The following is a 23,004-nucleotide window of genomic DNA, read 5'->3' as shown; positions in this document are numbered from 1 at the left end:
GGTCTAAAATTAGCAATTACAGGTTTTCCAGTACTTTACTGGAAATTTCCAGTACTGGTTCCACGGAGGGCACCATGAAAACGAAGTAATGGTTGAATGTTATTGAAACAATAAAACAGCTAGAAATAATCTTCATGAAACCAGCACATTCATCTCCAGGAAATGGTCAGATTTCACGGGCTGGTCTCACAAAATCACCAAACTCATCTGCAGATTTCACAGGCTGGCTGCCAGAGGCGTGTGGCGTCTCTGTTTCTCTGGGATCACGCTGCTTTTGCCAAGATCACCTGCTGTTGGTGTGTCACAGACATCTTTTCATAAAAATCCTTTCTTTAGGATTTTTCCCCCTTCTGAGAAGCTGTGGCCTCAGCAATAAAATGTGAACAATGTTTATCTGCTGCTGTGGAATGCAACAGGTGCATCTGTGATTGGTGTCCTGTGGATGTTTGGATTTACTGACCACTCACGGCAGAGCTGTTCTTGCTTTCTGCCTGGACACAGACCTTTGTTATTCATTCCTTTTCTATTCTTAGCTTAGCTAGCCTTCTGAGATCTTTCTCTTCTATTCCTTTTTAGTGTAGTTATAATGTAATATATGTCATAAAATAATAAATCAAGCCTTCTGAACACGAGGTCAACATTCTCGTCTCTCTCTTCATCCTGAAAAACCCTTGCAAGCCCTGTGACATTAGTGTTTCTCACAGCTCCAGCCAGCAGCTGTAACCCAAAAAAGGTGAGGACAGTTTTTCTCTAAGTCAGCATTATGCCTTTGCATCCCTGGGTGAGTGCTGCAGTTTATCCCTGGGTGAAGGGATCATCAAGGCTGGAGCAGCCTCCCTGAGGATATCTGAAACACTTGGAATTCCTACTGCACCATACAATTGTGCAGCTTCTGATCCCAGCCAACCTGGAAATCAGATTGCAGTTGGTGTTAGGATGTATTTCTGTCCATTTGTGCCCAGGATGTCTTCCTAGGACATCTGGTGGACTTCCCTTTGGGAGGGGGAAGCTCAGAGGCAGCCTCAGCCCAAACACTGGAACCCTCCTGAGTTTGAGTCAGTACAACAATTCCTGTCTTCCCAAGAGCTCATCATGTAATGGAAGAATCTTTGGCCCATATACAGGCAAAAAACCCCAAACAAAACAAAACAACACCAAAAAACAAAACAAACAAACAAAAACCAAAACCCCAAACAAACAAACAAAACCCCCCCAAAAAACAAAACAAACAAAACAAAAAAGCAACAACAAAAAAAATTGGAAAAAGTCAGAATCCTGTTAATGGCACAGAATGGGGAGATTTGGAATGCTGTCTGCATGCTGTGGATTGTCATGCATGGATTTTCATCCTAATCTCCTTGTGAATGACTTGGGATGACCGAGAAGCATTGTGAGATAACGCCCTGTAAATAACAGAGGGTGAAAACAGTTTGAGCAGAAACAGAGAACAAAACTTCCGGAGCTAAATACGAAGTAAAAGTCCTTCTGTAGCTTAGACAAAATATGTGCAGCCTCACCTTTGGCTTCTCAGAGAATCTTCTTTTTCCTAGAAGAAGGGAATGGGCTCTGGCGTGTTCCCTGCTTGCCTTTAGTTTCTGTGCTGCAGACGCCAGCACACGTGTGGCCAGTGCTGGGCCGCGCTCCCCAAGCACCAGAGCACAGATGCCAAGCCCTGGGATGCTTTTTCCAGGACTGATGTGTGGGGCTGTGGCTCTCTGCCTGCCTGCATCTCCTGGTGCTCCAGGCTGGCCCCACCTTTGGCTGCCAAAGCTGCTGAAGCAGTTGCCAACAGGGCTGGTGTCAGAATTAGTCTGGTTTGCTGCGTTGGCCTTCGGGATGATGTGACCTCTCAATTTTCTATTCACAGAAGGGGAAAAACACCCCTTTTTTGTGTTTTGGAACAAAATTCTAGAAGTGTGGTTTGTGTTTCTGGTGTTATTTGTTTTGCCCTTTTTTTTTTTAGAGCTCCTTTTCAAGTGACTTTTGTGGTGGCAGAAGAGAAAATGACACATTAATTTCAATTGATAGAACACATACAGAAAACTACAAATGTACAAATTCTGCCTTTTTTTTTTTTTTTTTTTTTTTTTTTTGAGCAGGCCGCAGATTTATCCAGTTCCTTCCCAGATTTGCTCATAGCTAAATGGGAGAACCCTACTGCTCTCTGCATTCCTTCAGGATTGGGCATCTTTTTCCAAGGAAAAAGAAAGGATCAAGTGGGATAGCCATTCCAGAGATACCTTCTTATTCTTCTACTTTCTTTTTCTTGTCTGGAGAGGATAGGAAAAATAACTGAAATAACTGAACCCTTTATTGATCAAAAAGACTTAAAGTGACATTAAAAAAAAACTGGGTGGGAGTGGTGGTGTCTTTGGGATGGAATAATGGATTAAAAGAATCCAAGACACCTTAAGGAGTTGTGATGAGAATTCATTGCCATATCTGGGTCTGGGGCCATGGAAAGTGTGTGTGTTTCATTGGGTAAACATCAGTAAACTCCTCACATAAACTCCTCAATAAACTTCTGAGAGGTTCTAGTGCGTGGTTCCAAACCAGCCTGGCTGGCAGGGATAGCTCTTCCTGCATTTCACTTCCATCCCTAAAAATAGGAACACGAGAGAGGAAAAAATTGCAAACAAAAGGCCACTGTAGCCATTCTGCCAAACAGATATATTTAACATATCTCTCCAAGAATTACAGAAAATTGCGACGAAACTTCTGTAGGACAGATGTCAATAAAATGCCATCCAAGCTGTGAATTCTTTTCAAAACTGTCAAAAATCTTCGCGCAGAGATCAAGGCTTTTGTCTCCCTGATCTGGCCTAGGCTCCGCAAGAAAAAAAAAAAAGGAAAGTACAAAATAAAACGTACTACATTCTTTTTAGGGCTACGCTTGCATTTAGCAAGTTATGAATTCAGAAACAGTATCTTTCAAGATTTACAGTTTCAATACTTAAAATAATAATGTGACCACAAAATTGGTCCTGTTCTTTAGTGGTGCAAGATACAGGATGCTGCATTTGGTTTGAAACTAAAAAGCAGGTGCATGAATTTCAAAATTTTAAATGCAGATGTCTGCTGTTACACAAGTGGGAGAGGTTTTATTCTACACCTCTAGAAATTTTATGTGATTTTGCTTTGTTTTATTTATCTACAAGATGGGAATTAAAGGCACAATCTGTATTTGGAAAACAACCACACTTGAAATTTTGAAAAATATAAATATATTATAGGGAAGTGGGGGAAGCCTGACTTTGTTTTCTTCTAGAAGACAAAGTAAGCAGAGCTGAAGGTTTGAAGTAGGTCCTTGAGCTTTTAAATGTCCAGTTTGCTAAGACATTAATAAAATCCTGCAAATAAAAAATACTTTGTGAACATTACCAATGGAATAAGAAAACAGCAATAGTTATATCAAATACAAGTTTAAAAAAGCTCTCCAAATTTCTTGTCCTTCTGCTAGCTATGGCAAACAAGGGAATGTGAGGGGAAAAAAAATGAAGGAATTGCAGTTGAATTTCAGTTTCTTTTGTGAAATCTTAATGAATCCAGTGAGAATTTTCTCCAGGACTTGTGACTGAATTTAGTTACTCTCATGACTTTTTCTGATAATTCACATTTCGGCCTTTTTTAATGAGCCTGTGACCTTCTCAGGTGCTGTGGTTGTAGTTTTGGAGTCCTCAAGTAACAAAAAATCATAAATTAAATGGAAACTTCTATGGAAATTTGCCTGCAATTGAAAACACCCAACCACTGCACAATTTCAGTGCAGTGTGGCCCAAGTGAACTGGGAATTTGTTGGATGGGACACATCATCCTTCAGCATCCAGACAGTTTGTATTTAAAGGAAATAAACAATTTCATTCTTTTCACTGGAGATCCTCTGTCTGCTTTTATCACTCGTCATTGACACAATTGTCTTCTGGGCCCAATCAGAAAATGCAAATCGGGATGCTGCCTTTGGTATGGTGTGGTTATTTTTAATGGGGTTTTTTGAGTGTTTTGGGGGGTTTTGGTTGTTTTTTGTTGTTGTTGTTTTTTAATTTTGTGCTTTGTTTTTTGGTGGTTTTTTTTTGTTTGTTTGTTTTTGGTTTGGTTTTGGTTGGGTTTTTTGGTGGTGCACTTTTGGGGGTTTTTTTGTTAGTTCACACAGAAATTCCTGCACGTGAGAGAGTAGCTTATATTGTAATTTTTTTAAAAGCAAAGACACACAAAGCAAAACAAGTGTTAATGAAATTTTGAAGGAGAAAAATTTAAATATTTCCCGCAGCACTTTCAGTTTCTAGAATGTTATAAATAAGTCTGACTGTCACAGCTGGATCTCCTTTTCTTCCTGGAGATTTCCTGCAGTTGGAAAACGACAAAAGCCAATAATTCACAATAATTAATATAAACACAACTGTGGATTCTGTGGGACTTTTTTTACTTCCGTTGGCAAATGGAAGGATGAAACATCAGGAACACAGATATTATTAAGTGGTTCTTCAGGCAGTCAGACTGTAAGGGACAATATGGACAAATTCATAATGAAATGATGAAATTCGTTATAAATTCATAATGAAAAGCTGGACAAAGACACCAAGCCTTGTGTCTGCACTTCATGGCTCCTGAAGCTGGAAATTTCTTTTTTCCCCTTCTGATGAGGAGAAGAATCAGTGACAAAATATTTTGTTCACAAAAAAGGTGCAGAATCAGGGCAAGTCAGGAAAGCCAAATGCTCTCCAAAACAGAAGAGATGTGGGTGGAGAAAAAAGTCTTAATTTGCTACTGGGTGTGTCTGGAAAAGGGGAATGGTTGAAGAGGAATTGGGCCAAAACCAAGGAGTTTGCCTGAGAGCTTTGGAGGATGCAGTCCAGCCGTGAAATAAACTCTGCTGACAGCACCAGGCAGATGAAAACAGATAAAATTAATTTGCCTGTAATCTATAGCAACTGTCATAGGTGCCCTAGGAATTAAAAACCCTAATAAAGAACGGGAATTATAATAAGTAAATATATATTCTAAAAGGGATGTAAGCATTAGAGATTACAGGTAATAAATATGGATCTCTGTGTACAAGATGTGCACCTGAGATGGCTGCCTTCTGCTTTTTGGGCTGTTTTGTTTGGGTTTTATTCTTCTTTCAAAACAGCTGAGTGCAGATGGCTGTCTGAGAGAAATGACAATTATCTTGCCTTCCCACTGTCCTATCTACAACAGACAGTGGAGGGAAAAAAGGGGGAAAAAGAGAAATAAATGTGCCAGATGTGTTTATAGCATGTTAATGTGAAGAAAACTGCAACAAATGTTGACATATTGGCATTGAGAACATGGCTTTCACTAGGGTCTAAGTGGTGGAATGTCAACATTCTTCACTTTCTCCTAGTAAAATATTTGCTTTAAAATGTAAATGAAGACCAAAAATATTTTCTTCATATTGGCCTGCCAAAACATCTGGATTTGTGTTTATATTCATTGGCATCACAGGGTTATCCCTCAAAAAAACCCTGCTATTATTTTCTCATTTCTAACTGAACCTCTCACACATAAAGTGCTTTTCTGAGTAATGGAGTATTTTCTGACTATGGGAGTAATCTTAAATATAAAGTAAAGCAGTAGCAGCTGAATGAGGAGCAGGTGAAATATGAAATGATACAGAGCAAATGCTGCCTCCCTGTGAGGCTCAAAACACGACTTAAAACAGGCAACGCTAATACAGGACTCAATTCATCAGCTGATGATTAATTTCAATGTTAAAAGGAATAAAATTTAAAATTTATTTATTTTCTACTGCTGCAAGAAGCAAATCTAGCACTTTCCCCCCCCTCTTTTCATATTCTGTGTTTTCAAGAAAGCATGAAGCAGAAAAGGACTGCTGCAACTAAATTTGTGTACTGATAATTCCATTTCAGTGATTACAAGAGCTACCAGCTGGAGTCCCATACACCTGGTGTGTGCTTACACAGTAGGTAGTATGACTGAAAATTACTACCAGAAAGCAATAGTAAGAAAGCAGAAAAAAATAATTTAGAAAAGGCAAAATTTTCTCGAGTGATTTTCAGCCTCACCCCAAGGTTTATCTGCCTGCAAAATTAGCTAAGCCACCAGTGTATTTGTACTTACTCTTTCTCCATCTCTACATTCATTACAGCTTAACTGAGCCACATATTTCTCTTCCATGGCTGAACTTCGTTGGAAAATCAGGCTAAACAGCCTTGTAATGGTGACAGTATAAAGTAGTTACTGAATTTTGTTCAAACTTAGACCCTTTAAACTAACCATTAGTCAAATCCAAACAATAAACCCAGTGCTGCAATCCCTCTTTGAAATAAAGTTTATTAGCAAGAAAAAATGCACTATGTGAAAAATCTTTTTTTTTTTTTACAAAGTAGTTTAATTGGCTTATTCATTTAGTACAAACAGTCATCTGACCACAGAATTGTTTTTTTTCATCCCCAGATATTTCTTACAGTGTTTTAATGTGCTTAATGTACATGTGTATACATTCTTGTATAAAAATTAGGAATATGCTGCTGGGGTCTGTTAGTCCATCTGTTTATTTTACACATGTGTATTTATATGAGGAATATTTTAGTTATTACACTACACATCAGTGAAAAATTAACATCCCAGTGCACTTTTAAACTGTTGATCTTGTATTATTGTTACAGTCAGAGAAGGGGCTGTAAAAATGTCTTTGTTTATGAGCATTCCAGTTCCTGTGTGTCTTCAAGCCAGTGGGAAGTTACAGTAATGCCTCTCTATGTAAGGATTATATCTTACAATCTTTGCCCTAGGGACTCCAGCACCTGTTTTTTTTCTAGTTTCTAAAATGCTGTACCTTGAAAGAATTTCATAAACCCATGTCTCAGTTTATTAGGAGCACTCTAATCATCAATAAAAGACACTTCAGAATTTAGGCACCTTGATTCAAAGACAGTGAGATTCACTCCATCTGCTAACTGGCCCTAAAGGCTGTGAAGATTATTTTTAATAATCTAGGAGATTATTTTTAATAATCTAGGAGATTATTTTTCTTGCTGTAGAGCACTCAACAAGGGGTGTGAGAGACACTGGCCTTGATTTGAGACAAAGAAATTGATAAAGAATTCAAATTTAAATCAGAAAAAGCTCATCTGGAATATGTGCTCTAGGCAAGGGTCACACATTTCTGCAATTCTTTTATTGTGGGGTTTGTGTTGTCTTTGTTGCTGTTCACTTTGGACTCCCTGGAAATGAGATAAATTTTTCCCTTCCTAATTCTTGGGGGTTTTTTCCGTGTTGGTTTCTTTCTTTCAGAAACTACCATTACATAACTGTTGGACACAAAACCTTTAAGCACACCCTTTGTATTTGAATGTGTGGTACCTTGTGCATGCAACAGCAGCTGCAGTGTTTTGAAAGTGATCACAAAGCAGAATATTTTCAACGTACAGATACAGACTATACCTCCACAAAGATCTCTCTGCAGATCTTTTGCTTCAAAATACCTTGTCATAAATTACAGCTGGGCATCTTTTAGGAGTTGTTAAGCATCCCACTTTTTTTTTTTTTGGACTCACCTACTGCAGGCTATACAGGGTCAGCAATCTGATCAGGTGAATCTCTCCTGTGGAAATGAAGTAATTCATTACCTCTGTGCCTCCTTGTGCCCTTTTTAGCTCTACCTCACTGTCTGTTTGTTTCTTGCCATGATGCTCCAGGTGAAAGAGTCTCCTCTGATTTCTCTGAGTGTGCTTTCTTCAGAGCACAGATACAATTAGGCTGAAATAGATGCTGAAAGAAATCAACAGCGGCAAAATTAAAAGTGGGTGATGTTAGAGTTATTTCTGTTTACAAACACAGAAACTGCAGAATCAAAGGGGAAAAGAAAAAAAAAAAAAAAAAACCACACCAAAAACCCCAAACAAGTGGGGAGAACTGCTCTTTTGATAAAGGAAAATCTGATGACAAAATTCAACTCCTCACCCCCACCCACCAGGGCAGAAAAACAACAGCCCTCAGACCTTACCAGAGCACAGCCTCTCCTCCTCTCTGCATCACCTCCTCCCTGCCTCCCTGGGGCAGGATTGTGTATTTCAATTTAAATTCAGTATTTAAATTTCCCTTTAAAACAGCATCAGAAGCCAGAATACTCAACATGAAATTTCCCTAGATCTCGTTAATCAGTACTTTAATGAAAATCCTTGTAGAGATGAATGCTCCCAAATGATTTGTTAAGTGACAGAAAGATTTCCTGGTAATCTTGGTGTAAGATGCTGATTAATCTCTCAGCATTTGTGATACCTCTTCCCAAAGCTTGGCCACTTTGTCCCATTCACGAAGCAATTCAACTATTTCTCCCAACTGAAAGAGTTTCATTATATTAAAAAATTAGCATCTCTTTATAACCCAAGCGTTCCTTTGGGCTCTTATTTAGTTAATTAACAATACTTTCATCTCAGCAAGTCAAAATCCCTCCTTTTGGAGCAAGCCTAACGTGTTCCCCTATGAAATGTCAGTTTCACAAAGCCCTTTATAAACCAATCTGACATAAAACAGGTTTGGGGTAAACCTCTCCTACACCTTCCATTTAAACCTGCTGTGTGAAATAGTTACTCCAAGGCTCTTGTACCTACCTTATTTTTCTTTGCCAGAGGCACATTCCTTCAGAAAATGTGATAAATTATCAGTAATGAGAGACTTGAAAGGCAACTTTTTAGTTATATACATAAATATATATATATATATATATATATAAAGGGATATAAAGATGAAACAACAGTGAGGAAAAAAATAAGCACAGCACTACAGCTTTTACAAATTAAACTCTTATCTCTCTTATCCCTACCTATTTTACAGCCCTAAAGATGGAAGTCTTGTAAATGAGATATATTTCCATGCAATTGCATAAAATGATGCCACTTCAGGCAATTTTAAGTGCAGATAGAAAGTGGTCTTGTAAAATTCCCCCAGAACCTAGTAAAAATCCTCCAGGATATTATCTTTTCTTTCAATTCGAGGTGATGTGGTGAAGTTATTATTTTCAGTAAGCTACAGGGAAAATGTGTCCAATACTTGTAAAACTGATTATATCATGGTCTGGAAGCTAAAGAGAGAATGTTCTGAGTGTCCCCAGAAAAAATTTGTCAAAATAAATGAAATGCTGCCCTCTTCTGATTTAATTTGGACATAGAGGAAGCTGCACTTTTAATGGAAGAAGAGGTTTGAAGATTAAAATGAGTTAAAAATAGGGCTTGGCAGGCTACCCCCTCTGCAGGGAATGCAGTGGAGAGAACCTCCACAATTTCTGTGTGGCAAATAATGTCCCACATCAAAGCAGGAGATATGTGGAGCCTGAATAAAAGCTGTTTCCACTGTACTTGTGTATTTTGGGGTAATTTTGTGGCAGATGGATTAATTAAAGCACACCTGGCATGGTTTTCCCTTAGTTTAGGCATGGAACTTCTTGCTTGTCCAGTTTTGTGCACATGAAGCTTTCTAAATGTTCAAAAAGCAATCCAAGCCCCAGAAAAGCAAGTGCAGACCCGTCAAACACAAATACCCATTTGAGCTGCAAACTGCTCAAAGTGTGAGCGTGCTGCAAATAGCACATTCCTGTGTTTGATGATGTCTCCTAAATATTTTTTTTCCAATGGTAACTATCACTGACTAATTTCTGGCATTTTCAATACCATTAATTATTTTTCTAACTGCAAAATATGAGTGGGACACTGGTCTTAGGTTAAAGCATTTTGCAGACCTACAAGCATAAAAAGATTAAAAAATAAGATTATAGAGAAATACGTACATGTTGAGCCACTTCTCTGACCAGTTTGACTATTTTGGTGGTAACTTCCTTGTAGATTTTCTCACGCCAAACTCCAGCTGTAAATTACCACATCCTCTGAAAATCCATTGAGTGTGGATGCTTCAGTCAAGGTTTCATTTGGCCTTTTATCACCTGGATTCCTTTTTTTTTTAAAGGTATTTTAAATACACAGCAACATGTCAATGGCATGTATGTACCTAATTTTCTGTTCAAAAATAAATAAAAAGGCACTCAGCAGAAGAGCTTTCAGGTAAAATATACATCTTTGTTCTTCCCTAATTTACCTTGCACAATGCTTCCACTTACATGCTTTTAGGCTGAGCAAAATTATCTTTCTGCCCACTGCTGAACCTTTGAGTGTTAGAGCTAAAGTAAAAATATGTACAACAGGCTATTTGTAACAGGGGAAAATAATTACAGACCTAAAAATGCACAATTATGGCACAGGGGGCTGCTTACAGCTGATACTGCTGCAAGCATTTATCTTAGGCAGTTTTCTTTCTCTCAGTGGAGGAAACATGTTAAAACATAAAAGATTATTAAATTAATCACAAATGTGACCACTGGCAGTACTGGAAATAGGTGCAGTCATAACTTGCGGACTATGCCAGGAAAAGAAAGCATCATGAACTTTGTAAAATCAGCTATTTCAAATGAAGTAAAGGATCTTTCTGCACTCGTACAGATCTTTACATGCATTCATGTAATTCAGAGTGGAATGGTCGAAAACTAAATACCAAATTGCACATCTGCTTACTCTGAAGCATTTCTTACTATTTGCTCACATTTGAGATGGTGGGAAGAGCAATGAGTCTTTCCACCAAGTATGCTGGTTGAGCAATAGATTTTGATGAATTTATATTAGATTACATGTCAAACACTTGCAAAATTTCTTCCAGCATGTTTCCAACAAGGTATGACTCCACCCTGATGAAATAGATTACTTCCCATCTGTATTAGCCACACTCAAGTTGTTGTTTAAAATCACTCATATTTTTTGTAATCTTAACTGTAGAAAAAGCAAGGAGCTAAAAAAAAAAAAAAATAGGCAGAAACCAAATTGCTGCTGGACCCGAAATGTTCTACCATACTATGAGCTTTTACATTTCTGTGGAAGGCGTGTGTTTTGTACCCAGAGCTGCTGGTCCTTTGTCATCCCTGTAGGAAACACACTTGAACTAGAAAGTGGGGTTTAAAATGCTGTTTATTAGAATTTAGAGTATCAAAAGACAGTGTCACAGATAACCCCATACCTCTCTAGGTGCTCTGAATCCTGAGGGTGTAGCACTGACAAACACAGCACTCCATGCAGACCTCATCCAGAGCAGAGAATCTCCCCTTTTTTATTATTTTCTTACAAGGAAACAATGTTTTCCATCATTTCTGCAGTCAAGGGGAATGTCAGGAATGTTCATGTTGGTCCTGAAAAAGCACTGCCTGCTGTCCTTAGTGCTAACTCACCTCAGAAGGTTCTCATTTATTGTTTGTAGGAGCTGGTGAAACGGAAGATAAAGTGACAACGGACCAAGCAGCAAAAGTTTGAGGCAGGGACTGCAAAAGGGGAGGAAAATATTTACACTAAACAACAAGAAGAAAACATGCAGAACATTAAGCCATGCTTGGATGCAGCCAGTTTCTGGGAACAATTTATTAAAGCTCCCGTGGAACACAAGGAATGCAAAGAACTGTATAGAAATTTAGAGAAAGGATTATGCTAATTCATCTTTTAAATAAAGGAGAAATCTCCTCAGTGCAGACCAGGTGTTTTTCTGGAAACCAATAAACCTCATTCTCCTTCCTGTGATTTTGGCTGGGAGATTGTTTTGTGTTTCTAGCAAGTGTTGACTGTAATTTACATTGTATCAGTGGTACTGATGAAGATCAGGACAGTAATTTTTAACAGTATTTCACTGTAAATGAGTCCTACTGTGTTGTGCAGAGGATTGGTCTTAAAAAGAAGGAAAAATTTAAACTCATTTTTGCGATGATGCTGAATTTAAAAACAGGATCAACCTATATGATGTATTTGCAAAGTGCACTGGCACTCTCAGGTATAAAGTTTTGAGCCTTTAAAACATTATTGTAACCCAGATCCTGTAACATTTGTTCTTCTAATTTCTCTGTAAAGATAAGATTCTTGGTTAGATGGCGCTCCAGCTGCTGAAAGGAAAGAATCATACGCTGGGTTGCAGTGGAGCATGTGGGGAAAGGAATAAAGTGGTTTGGCAACAAAATAATGACAGGAAATAGAGCAAAATCTACATCTGCATAATGAAAGAAACCCTCGATCATTTTTCTGTTTAGTTGTTAAACAAAACCAACCCCCAAATAAACCAAACCTCAAATAAAACCAAAAGTAACTGAATATCTACCAAGAAAAAATAATAAAGCTGTTGTGATTGTGGTGTGGCTTAGTTACCAGAAAAACGTTTTCCCTCTAAAGCTTTTTGTCACATTCAAATGTGACACTTCCCACCTGCTCTGGCTTCTGTTGGAAGATCCCAGCAGCAGTTTTAATCACCAGATCTATTTTGGAAGAGCACTGAAGATGGGAAGCAGGAGGAAAACCAGCGCTGGAGTGCAACATTTGTATCTGCAGGCAGTTTCTGCAGCCCGAGAGCGGCTCAGAGCCAAGGGATCCAGGAGGGATCCAGGAGAGACTCCTGTCACATTCCACTTCTCTGCCTCTCTACACCTCTTTGGATCTTGCTGACAGCAAAAAACAGCTTTGAAAAATTCAGCATAATATCCTTACATTAAAACTCTAAACACAATTGTTTCTACCTGCATAACTTGCATAAACACAACTTTTCTTCAACCACAAAAATGTCTGGATTCAGTTCTATTAGGTCTGAAAGGTCATCCCTGAAGGGTTGCTGTTTATCAGTAAGTTTACCTCAGAACTACAACCGACAGAAAATCCACTCTCATATTCATTTTCCCCTGCTAAAATGAAAAGTTAAATGTATTTTAAGAAAATTAACATCTTGACTTGCCCTGTAATGAACATGTAAATTTTCCTCAGTGACACACTGCTCCAAACCAATCCATGACCATGCACATTCCCAGAAACACCTCCAATGATCATAATTTATCCAAGGATCTTAAACAGGTCAGAGCAAGTAACTGCCCAAGAATAAACCAAGATGTAAGGTTCTAATTCAGAAAACAGTGACAACAATAATCAACTGAGAAACCTTTTATTCAGGCAACAAGGTAAAAGTAAAACCTATTCTACCAAGCAGATTTTTTTCAGCAGAAGTCAAACAGCCAGTGACAAAAGTAGCAGAATTAAGGAAAGTAACTCCAAATACCAGTGTTCTCCAAACTTGCTTGGAGATTTTGTGTAAGTAACTGCAACTAGAAAACCCTCACTAACCTGCCAACACCCAGTGCAAAGCAGTTTTAGTTAACACAAGCCATTCCCCAGCACTCAAGGTGCATGTTAGAGCCATGCATCTCTCTCACCTACCTGGCAGGCTTGCACAGCAGCACACTACCAGCCTACATCACAAGGGCACAAATTCAGTGTTACAGCCACAGTCTGGAACTCTCTCCAAGGGCGTCTGACAGGGTCAAGAGCTGCTCTGGGAGTTACATGTCACCTTCCTTTGGTTTCTTGTCTCTTACCACAACAGCCACAGCCTGCACTTGGTGGGAACTGCCAGGTCAGAGTTTAGGAAAGGAAGATTCCCTTGCTTTCCAGGCTATCCAGACAAGCACTGAGCCCAGAGGCGTCTACACCTTCCCCTTCCTGGCGTGTCTGAGGCCTTTACACAGAATATTGTGAACAGTGCAGCACTCCAAGTCTGCATTGGAACTCCCACCAGCACAGGTGTACAAACAGTGCAGCCTTGCACTGGGCACATTTGTGGTCCCCGTGACACAAATGCTGTGCTTTACTGATCCTTGTGCCAGAATAAGGTTCATAAACTATTGTGGATTATCAGAAAGCACAAGCAGTAGTATCCCCTTAGAATAAAATTAACTGATAGGCATTCCTGTGGAGAAGCAGAGGGTTACAGCTTGTGAGCCATCCCAGGAGTCTCCCCTGACCTCCTTCCCCTTTTAAGTTATATTTTTATAGTCTTCTTTGTGGGTGTGGAAAACACAAAGTGCCAACTGACATAGTTTCATTATTAGGTACATTTTGACTGACTTTATTTCATTAGAGAACACACCTCCACAAGGTGTGTACGTGCAAAGTGTCTTACCTGGAAAGTTCTCTCAGAATGCCCACTATTGGACAAAAGCACGACCCAAAAAGGAAGAGAACTAGTTCTGGTGGAAGCAGAATTGCTGTGGATATTGAAGCTCAGAACAGCCTACAACAAGTCCAGGAGGCATCCACAGTCTGCATCCAATGGAATCAATCAGCAGAACTCTGGAGGGCTCTTTAAAAGCCTCTGGACCCAATCCTAAATAATCTGCTTAGGCAGGGAGGTTGGACTAGATGGCATTCTGTGATTCCCCCCCCCAGCCTCACTCACTCTGATTCTGTGAAAATTAATAGCAAGTCCAAATCCCCTCTCACAGTTCCTGTTACAAAAATCTCCTGGACTTTCACGCTCTGTTGTTAATGTTGCTCTCATGCACACAACTGGACATGAAGAGCTCAAAGACGGAGGAAGACACAGCAAAATGCAGTGAGCAACTTTTAGGCATCTAAAATTGTAGAAGTCTCACATGCATTCTAGACACTGAAATCTTAATTCACTGTGCAAATTCACTCCCTCCTTAGTTTTTTCCCTCGTGGAGTTATCCCCAGCTATCCTAAAAAGGGATGACTATTTTACACTTGGTATTCAGCAGGAGACACTGGCTCTAGGTCTTTAACAAGGTCAAGGGTCTCACAGGTTGTTTTTAACATCACTACTCCTGCAGCTGCACCACCAAGTATGGGGCTCTCCAAACAACACAAGAAATATTCGGCTTGAGCAGTAATTTACTTTACAAGGTTTCTCATAATGTTTAATGAAGAGCCTCTGTAGCCTGTCCCAAAATGGTTCCAGTGGTTCATGTAGTGGAACAGCTGGTAAAGCTTCAGGCGCTTCTCAAACCCTGCAGCTCTGGGGATTTTACTGTGATAAGCAGAATAGAAAGAACTGCTGAAGCCACCAAACATGCCAGCTATTGCAAGCTCGTACTCTGAATGGCCGTAGAAAGAAGCTGGATCAAAGATAATTGGACCAGATTCATCCTCAGCTACGTTTCCTCCCCAGAGATCCCCATGCAGGAGGGCAGGAACGATTTCCACACCAGTGAAAAAACTGGGTATCTTCAGCTGCACGGGGAGAAAAGAAAGACATGTAAATTACACAGTCATTCACTTCAAAATGTAGGGGTTTATCTGCATACTTGAAGTGTCCTAAAACCCATAATTTAAAATACACAGGACCTGGTCAGCAGAAATGCTGAGTACATCCAGAGGACTTTTATGGCACATGAAAGGCAGCAGCAGAATGGTCACCTAAATCTCTTTCAGCAAGAAAATACAAGTCTTGAAACTCAGATATCGACCAAGGTTAGTAACAACAGCCACCAACACTTCATCATTAAAAAGCTCAAGGATATCTCACCAAATTTCCAAAATGTAGGAGCCAAAGAGCCAATAGTGCAGTCCCTCAATCAGGTGCACACACTGAATGAACAGAGAGCATGCAGGACGGAGCTGTTTATGTACATTTCTCATCAAGAGCGTGTTAGAGGGAATGAGAATATGCACTCCATCCACTATTTCCCAAACAATCAGGCAAAGCGCTATCTGGCACTATGGAGTTCACTCTGGAATGTTAGCATAGGGAGATGTGGCAAATGCCAATATACCTTAGAAGTAGGGCATTTTGATCCCTAAAATCTGGAGTCTCTTACCCACAGAACCTGGTGCAAACCAACAAACAGCAACTTTGGCTTACGAAAATAAAACTTGAGTATACCCAGCTCTCCCAACAATGAGAACTGAGGGAATTGCTCCTACCTGAAGCTGTGACCAAAGTTCTCTTGCTTCTTTGTCACCTGATTTCTTTTCAATCATGTCCATCTGGGGCTGGATCCTCTGTCTAGCAAAGAAGGTCACCCAGTCGCTCTGCCAGTCGTTCACCTGAAGGAGCAGCACTGCAGATGTCAGTTCCACACCACACAAAAGGCACATTTGCTTCTTTTTCAAATAACACTTTTGAGGACCACACAGTTTTTGTGGTGGCACCATCCAGTACAGTAAATGCTATCATCATTTAATCAAATGTTATCTTAAAACACTAATTAGAGGAATAATTTTCTCTCAGTGATTAAAGTGCAGGAAATTGAAGAGCTATCAGTGTCCAAAGCACTTTTAAGTGCTGTCCAAAACACAACCTTCCTTAGCAGGCAGAACCACATTTTTTTATTTTCATAGCTCCACAAAAATTCATTTATTTCCATTATGCTAACTTTGACCTTCTGTATCACTGAAGGGAAAACAAAATGAATTTAAAATTCTATCAGTCTGAGAAAGTACAACCTACCTGTGGAAGATACCCACAGCAGGTAACTGTATGAAAGCCAAACTGGTCCACAAACTGGAGTTCTGATTGCCCTTGACCTTTACCTTTCAAACCAAAGACAAAAATTCAGCAACAGTGACATAATACTGAGCAACACAAATGAACCTTTAAAACCACACAAGAGTAAAATGCTGCTTCTACTGAGAATAAAAAAAATTGCATTTTAATTTTTTTTTAAGGTTACAATGTCGTCGTTTTTTAAAGTTCGATGTTAAGCAGCTATATTCTGCTCTTCAAAATTGTATTTTGAGGTTCTTTACGCCAAAACTGAGTATGTGTTTTGCTTACACAGATCCAAAGAGTGCAAACAAAAGCAAAAAGAATCCCTGCCTTGGTCTGTTTCATCCAAACCAGTCTCATGCTATCTTCAGGGGAAGATGAACTTGTCCTGAAGTAGCAAAAGCCATTTTAACTGCTTTGTAGAATATTATCAACTGGTTTAAATTTGCAAACAGCTGTGTACTGTACCAACTATGCTCCCTTCTTTCTTCAGCTTCTCTCCAAGTTTCTGGTTAGTAAGGTGAAGATCAGCCAGCTGACTTCCAAGCAGTGCTGAGTGTCTAAGAAACAAAAAAGTAACGTGAGTCCCACGAGCACATGAACACAATCAGGGCTTGATATTCTAGGAGTTACTTGAACAGATCTATCAAGTAAATAAAAGCAGTTCTACACCTCTTAACAAAATATTTTTTCAGTGTATTCCAGTTATAAACACCTTGTCTGCCTATCAACACTGCATATTAGCAAGAAATGTACTTACCTGGCTGTTTCTGACATCACTACTGAAAGTGAAAAGCATAAATTTACTAACAATGAGAAACTACCAATTCTAGTTTCTGTGTGACATCACTTCTGTAAGGACTCTCAGTAAGATATATGTAAGAAAGAATGCACAACATGTTGTGCCTTTTTTTTTTTTTAACTCTGGTAAACTGTGTTTGGGAAACAGAACCAAAATGCTGATCCTTTTCCTTCTACTGCTGCTTCCAGCTGCTTTTCTCTAACATGCCTAAATGCTCAGAGTCACAGGAGCCTAGTTTATTACCTATTTTTAATAAAACTTTATCCTCTACATGGTTCAGAAGAGTCTTGTAGTAATTACAAACAGATATTACAACCAGTTGCCTCCCATATTAACAAAATTATGTTCCTTTTATGTCTTTGACCTTCCTCAACTTCCCCTGTTGTCCAGGCACTGTCATTTAAGGCACAGTTATTTCTTCAATTTGTTCCTGTTAACATAGGGAATCTGCATGCCAAAGGTACCATTTTTGACCCCAAACCAGCAACATCTCTGCCCTTTCTCTTGGGACTCAGTGAGGGATCTTCATGAATTAGAAACTCTGCCAACAAGCAGGATGAGGGACAAGATTTAAACTGGCAGCAGAAGTTCTGAGAGAGGTGAGAAATTGGTCATGATCACCTCCCTAATGGAATCAGACAGATCAATTCATCATGTTCGTCAGGGTCAAAAGGGAAGGGTCAAAAGTTTGTAACTATCAAAATGAAGGTAAGAGCTGAAAATACTGAAATCAAGATTAATTGATCTGGGGAAGTGCCTCTGCACAACCATGCCAAGCAATAAAGTAGTGGTTTTTATATAGAGGGCAAGTACACAAAACAGGTCACGAGGGGGGTCATTTTCCTCTCTGTGAAAACAAACCTTACTGTAAAAATCACTAATTACCTAAGCAAACAAACCCAAAACTAACCAAAACCCAGACTCAGCTTGGGATGTATGATCTATTTGCTAGGTGAGGCATTATGAAGTATTTTATACAACTCTCTGCTGTGTGATTTCCCATACTGTTCTTGACTCACTTTGGAAAAAAACTGAACCAGGTTCCCCAATGAAAACAAGTGATTAACTCTCATAAGAGCCAAAATTTCTGGTTAAAGGAGGCAAGGACAACACTGTTTTACCTGTTCAGGCTTCGCATGTCCAAATGCTCCATCACAAACGCAGTAATGCCCCCAGTGAGGTCAAAGATTTTCATGGGTTGAGGCACTTTTATTGTCTTTGTTTTCAGGATGGCTTCCAGGCTTGCCATTTCTCCCTCAAACATTCTTCTGGCCTGCCAGATATTAAGGAAAAGCATTAGGGTCTACAAGCATCAGCCGCACAAAGCACTTCCACAAAATCAACTGATTTTGTAAAACTTGCATAGAAAGGTTGGAGGAAATGTTTATTCACACACAAAATACAGACAGGACCACACCATCAGACTTGATGGTAGTTTTACAAATACAGGGATTTCACTTCATAAAACAAGTGAGTGAAAATGGCCTAGGTTCTAGAATTCTCTATAATTCAGAAAGTCTGTTTGAACTGAAGGAGTGCAAACTGCTTAGACATAAAGTTTGAGCTCCTTCAGCTGTGCCCCATCAGAGCTTTCACCAGAATGCTTTTCCATGGTGTTTCCTTTCACCTCACAGGGGAAGGGCGTGGGTGGCAATCAGCTGTAGCGGCCAAATGCCCCTTATCACACTTGCACAACCCAAGCCACCACCGACTGCATTTGCTTGGAAGATATTCTGAATTTGGGACCAGTTTCTGCACCTGCTACCCACAGCAAGGAACATCTACTCTCCCCAGTTCCTCCTCTGAGACCAGGGACACTCATCACATGAGAAATGTTTGTCTACAAGAGTCAGGCAGGGGCTGTAGAAAGAGCAGGTGGGAAATTTAACATATTTGGCAAAAGCAAAAGCAGGGAAGTAGAATGAATGAAATACAAAGAGAATGCTAGCCCTTTAGTAATGTTCCATGCAACACATGTCACAGGACAATTTGCAGTAGACATCAATTAAGAGGCAATCACAGAATGATCTGTGCTGCAAAGGACCTTAAGACATCCAAAACCACTACCCTGTCCCATCCCCTGCCCTGGGCCGGGACACACCTCCCACTATCTTCAACCCCTGTCCAACCGGGCCTTTGGACACTGCCGGGGATCCAGGGACACCCTGTGCCAGGACCTCACCCCTCTCAGAGTCAGGAATTCCTTCCTCATATCTGACCTAACCCTACTCTCTGTCAGTTTGAAGCCATTCCTGTTTCTCTGTAAAATGTCTCTCCCCTCTGGCACTGGAAGGTGCCACTGTGTCTCCACAGAGCCCTCTCTTCTGCAGGCTCAGCAATCCCAGCGCTCCCAGCCTTTCCTCGTGGTGCTCCATGCCTCTGACCATCTCTGGGAGACATCTCTGGCCATCCTTTAGCCCCAGGAGCATCCACAGGAAATCAGGGACTGCTCTGTCTCTGTCCAAAGCACCACCCCGGGCCATGAATTGCTGATGCACAGCAGCTGCTGCTCGCACAGCACAGCGTTTACAAACTTTTCCACAAAGTTTGCTTCAATCAGCGCTCAGGATCCACACACAGGCAGCAGCACACAAAATGAAACTGCTGAATAGAAAATCCATCCAGATCTCTTCCCCCCCCCCCCCCCCCAAAGCCTCATTTTGTAACTCGTTGGATTGTGCAGCTAAATACAGAATGGTGTATAGCTCTAAGGAAGGGCTACATCAATTCAAACTCTCTTCTGTGAAGCAGGATAACCTTCCTGTGTTATCCCATGTTGCCACCCCCATTCAGCTCCCCAGCTTGATCAGAAATTGTTGAGAAATTTGGAATAGATAAAGTTGCATGCATACTTTCAAACACATTTGCTTGCTATGAAGGGCAAATACAAGTTTTGACTCCTGTTCTGCCACTGAAGCTATTTGTGTGATAAACACAAGTATGGAGTATCTTTAAAGTAATTCCACTCTGTTTCTGCAAAGGATCCTAAAGAAATAAGTTGTATTGTATTTACCTCTACCAAATGCATGTATCCACCTTTGACAGCACATTCCAGATATTGAAAGGACAAAGCAGAAAAGCTTGAACAATTATGGAAAAGCATCACTTACTCTTTCTTGTGCACAGGGAATTAAAAGTTTTAGTTAAAACCACAGAAGGCACACACCCCATCAGCAGACAATTCTGGGTTGCCTTAGCCCCTGTCACAGCACTTGCAGACTCTGTTACACACTGTGACCCTTGGAGGTGACAACAGCGTGCCAGGGTACGCCTCTAACAAAATCTACAAGCAAACAAATTGCTTGTCCTGGACAAGCAAGACCGATATCACAACCCTGTCCTGCCTCAGAATCAGTCAGGCTGGAAAACACCTCCCAGACCATCCAGTCCAACCTTTGACCCACCTGCACCTTCTCACCCACAGCACAGCACCAAGTGCCTCGTCCAGGTGTTCCTTGGGCACCTGCAGGATCTGGGACTACACTACCTACCTGGGCAGCCCCTTCCAATGCTTAACAACCTTTTCCAGGAAGAAATCCCTGCTGAGAATAGGTTTAGGTTAGACATCAGGAAGAAATTCCTGACTGTAAGAGTGGTGAGGCCCTGGCACAGGGTGCCCAGAGCAGCTGTGGCTGCCCCTGCATCCCTGGCAGTGTCCAAAGGCTGATGTCCACCCTGAGCCTGCCCTGTCCCAGCCTGAGGCCGTTCCAAACTCTGCTGCTGTCCCTGTTCCCTGGAGCACAGCCCGACCCCCCCTTTGTGCTGTTGTGAGGGCCCCAGGACGAGGTGAGGGATGAGAATTGACTCCACGTTCTCAGAAGGCTGATTTATTATATAATGATGTTATATTATCTTAAAAGAAAATTATATACTAAAACTATACTGAAGAAAGAGAAAGGAGACATCAGAAAGCTAGAAAAGAATGAATAATAAAAACCTGTGACAGATTCAAGAGTCTGACACAGTTGACTGTGATTGGCCATTAATTAAAAAAAGTTCACATGCTGGATAAACAATTCTCTAAATCACATTCCAGAGAAGCACAACATATAGAGGCTGAAGCTTCCCAGCTTCTCAGGAGAAAAGATCCTGGTGAGGGGATTTTTCAGAGAATATCACGGTGACACCCCCCGGCTGTGCCCTCCTGGCAGGAGCTGTGCAGAGCCACAAGGGCCCCCTGAGCCTCCTTTGCTCCAGGCTGAGCCCCTTCCCGGCTCCCTCAGCCTCTCCTGGGGCTCCATTCCCTTCCCAGCTCCGTTCCCCGCCCCGGCCACGCCGCAGCCCCTCCATTGCCCGTGTGAGGGCCCGGAGGTGCCGCAGCCCTCGAGGCGCGGCCTCAGCAGGGCCGGCCCAGGGACGGGCCCTGCCCCGCTCCCTCTGCCGCCCCAGACCTGGAACGCTGCCTGCCCACCCCCGGCAGCCCCCCCATCCCTACCCCGCCTCACCTCCGACTGGAAGTTGGTCTTCACGAACAGCCGGCCCTGGTCCGTGTCGTAGCTGCGGCCCTGGCTGATGCAGCCGCTCCCCGTGTGCCCGGTCGGGCGCAGCAGCGTCGTGCCGAGCGCTCCTTTCAGCGCGTCCTCCATGGCGGCGGCTGCCGGGGAAGGGACCGGGCGGGCAACGGAGGGAAGGGACGGGGCGGAACCGGGCGGGCAACGGAGGGGAGGGACGGGCCGAGAAGGGGAGGGAAGGGACGGGTCGAGAAGGGGCGGGCAAGGAAGGGAAGGGACGGGCCGAGAAGGGGAGGGACGAGGCGGGCGAAGGGCGGCTGAGGCGGTTGTGGCCGTTAACGCGCCCGGCTGAGGCGCCCGAGGCACTCGAGCACTACCGTCAAAAGATTCCCTCGTTCTTCGTATGCCGATTGTGAAAAGTGCATATTATGTGGCTCTACGCAGATGTTCGCTCTATGTGTTTTGATGTATTGATTAGTAGTGCTGTACATTAAAATTAACATTTTAATGATGTCGTCTTGTAGTTAAAAGGTAACTTTTGTAGTTAAAATAAGAATTATGTTAGTGGGATTTTTTTTTTAAGGAAGGAATGAGGCACTCGCACTAGGTAGCAGCCACAGGACACCTAAATCTTTCAGAAAAAGAGAATTTTTTGCCTTCTTATCAAAAAAAACGAACTTCTTCCCGCCTCGAAGGCGCTGTTAGGATAAGAGGAAGAAGTTGACAATGACCAGATAAATATTAAAATGAATATTATATGTGTTGTGTTAGAAAGTTATGCTGTATTAATTCTTTTAAGTAGCATGTTAAATACAGTTCTAGGTTATAACAAAATGTTAAAATAGAAACTATGCTATGTAGGATGCTTTTTTCCTAAAGGAAGGACTCGCACCAAGATAGCAGCCACAGGACACCTGGTTCTTTCAGAGAAAGGGAATTTATTGCCCCATTATCAGAAGAAATTAATTTATTTCCGCCTCACTCAACCATGAAGACGCCATCAGGATTCAGAGGAAGAAGTTGACACTGACCAGACAGAATCCTATATTTAAATAGAATTTATGCATCATGTATGAAGTGTATGAATATGCAACAGGGTATAGTTTTTAAGGGTTAATCCTCTGTTAACATGGGTCCTTTTTGAGGCTCGTGCTGCCCAGAAAATGGTACCTGGACATCTGTAACTCTTTGTCTTTATTGTCTCATATTGTCCTAATTCAATTTGTCCAAATTATTATTACTCTAATTGTATCACTATTTTTATAGCCATTTTATTACTATTAAACTTTTAAAATTTTAAAAACAAATGATTGGCGTTTTTCACACCAATTCCCCTTATGTTCAGTTTTATTCTTCTCTTAATTGCTGAACAATTCCAAAATTGTTCCACCAATTACAAAATAGTTGGAAGGGACCCACGAG

General features: G+C 41.1%; 1 protein-coding gene across 1 annotated transcript; it reads right to left on the bottom strand.

Annotated features, from left to right (window-relative positions):
* Positions 1–12,970: 12,970 nt before the first annotated feature.
* On the bottom strand, positions 12,971–21,793 carry LOC132086928 (ketosamine-3-kinase-like). Its single transcript, XM_059492896.1, has 6 exons — positions 21,577–21,793; positions 18,253–18,404; positions 16,798–16,889; positions 16,291–16,373; positions 15,765–15,887; positions 12,971–15,071 (listed from the first exon to the last, which is right to left on the bottom strand). The coding sequence occupies exons 1-6, from the start codon at positions 21,715–21,717 to the stop codon at positions 14,733–14,735; spliced, it is 930 nt and encodes a 309-aa protein (XP_059348879.1). The 5' UTR covers positions 21,718–21,793; the 3' UTR covers positions 12,971–14,732.
* Between the last annotated feature and the right edge of the window lie 1,211 nt (positions 21,794–23,004).

This window comes from Ammospiza nelsoni, chromosome Z, assembly GCF_027579445.1.
Source record: "Ammospiza nelsoni isolate bAmmNel1 chromosome Z, bAmmNel1.pri, whole genome shotgun sequence".
NCBI lineage: Eukaryota > Metazoa > Chordata > Aves > Passeriformes > Passerellidae > Ammospiza > Ammospiza nelsoni.
The sequence above is the reverse complement of the archived record's forward strand: the minus strand, read 5'-3'. Positions and strand labels throughout refer to the sequence as shown.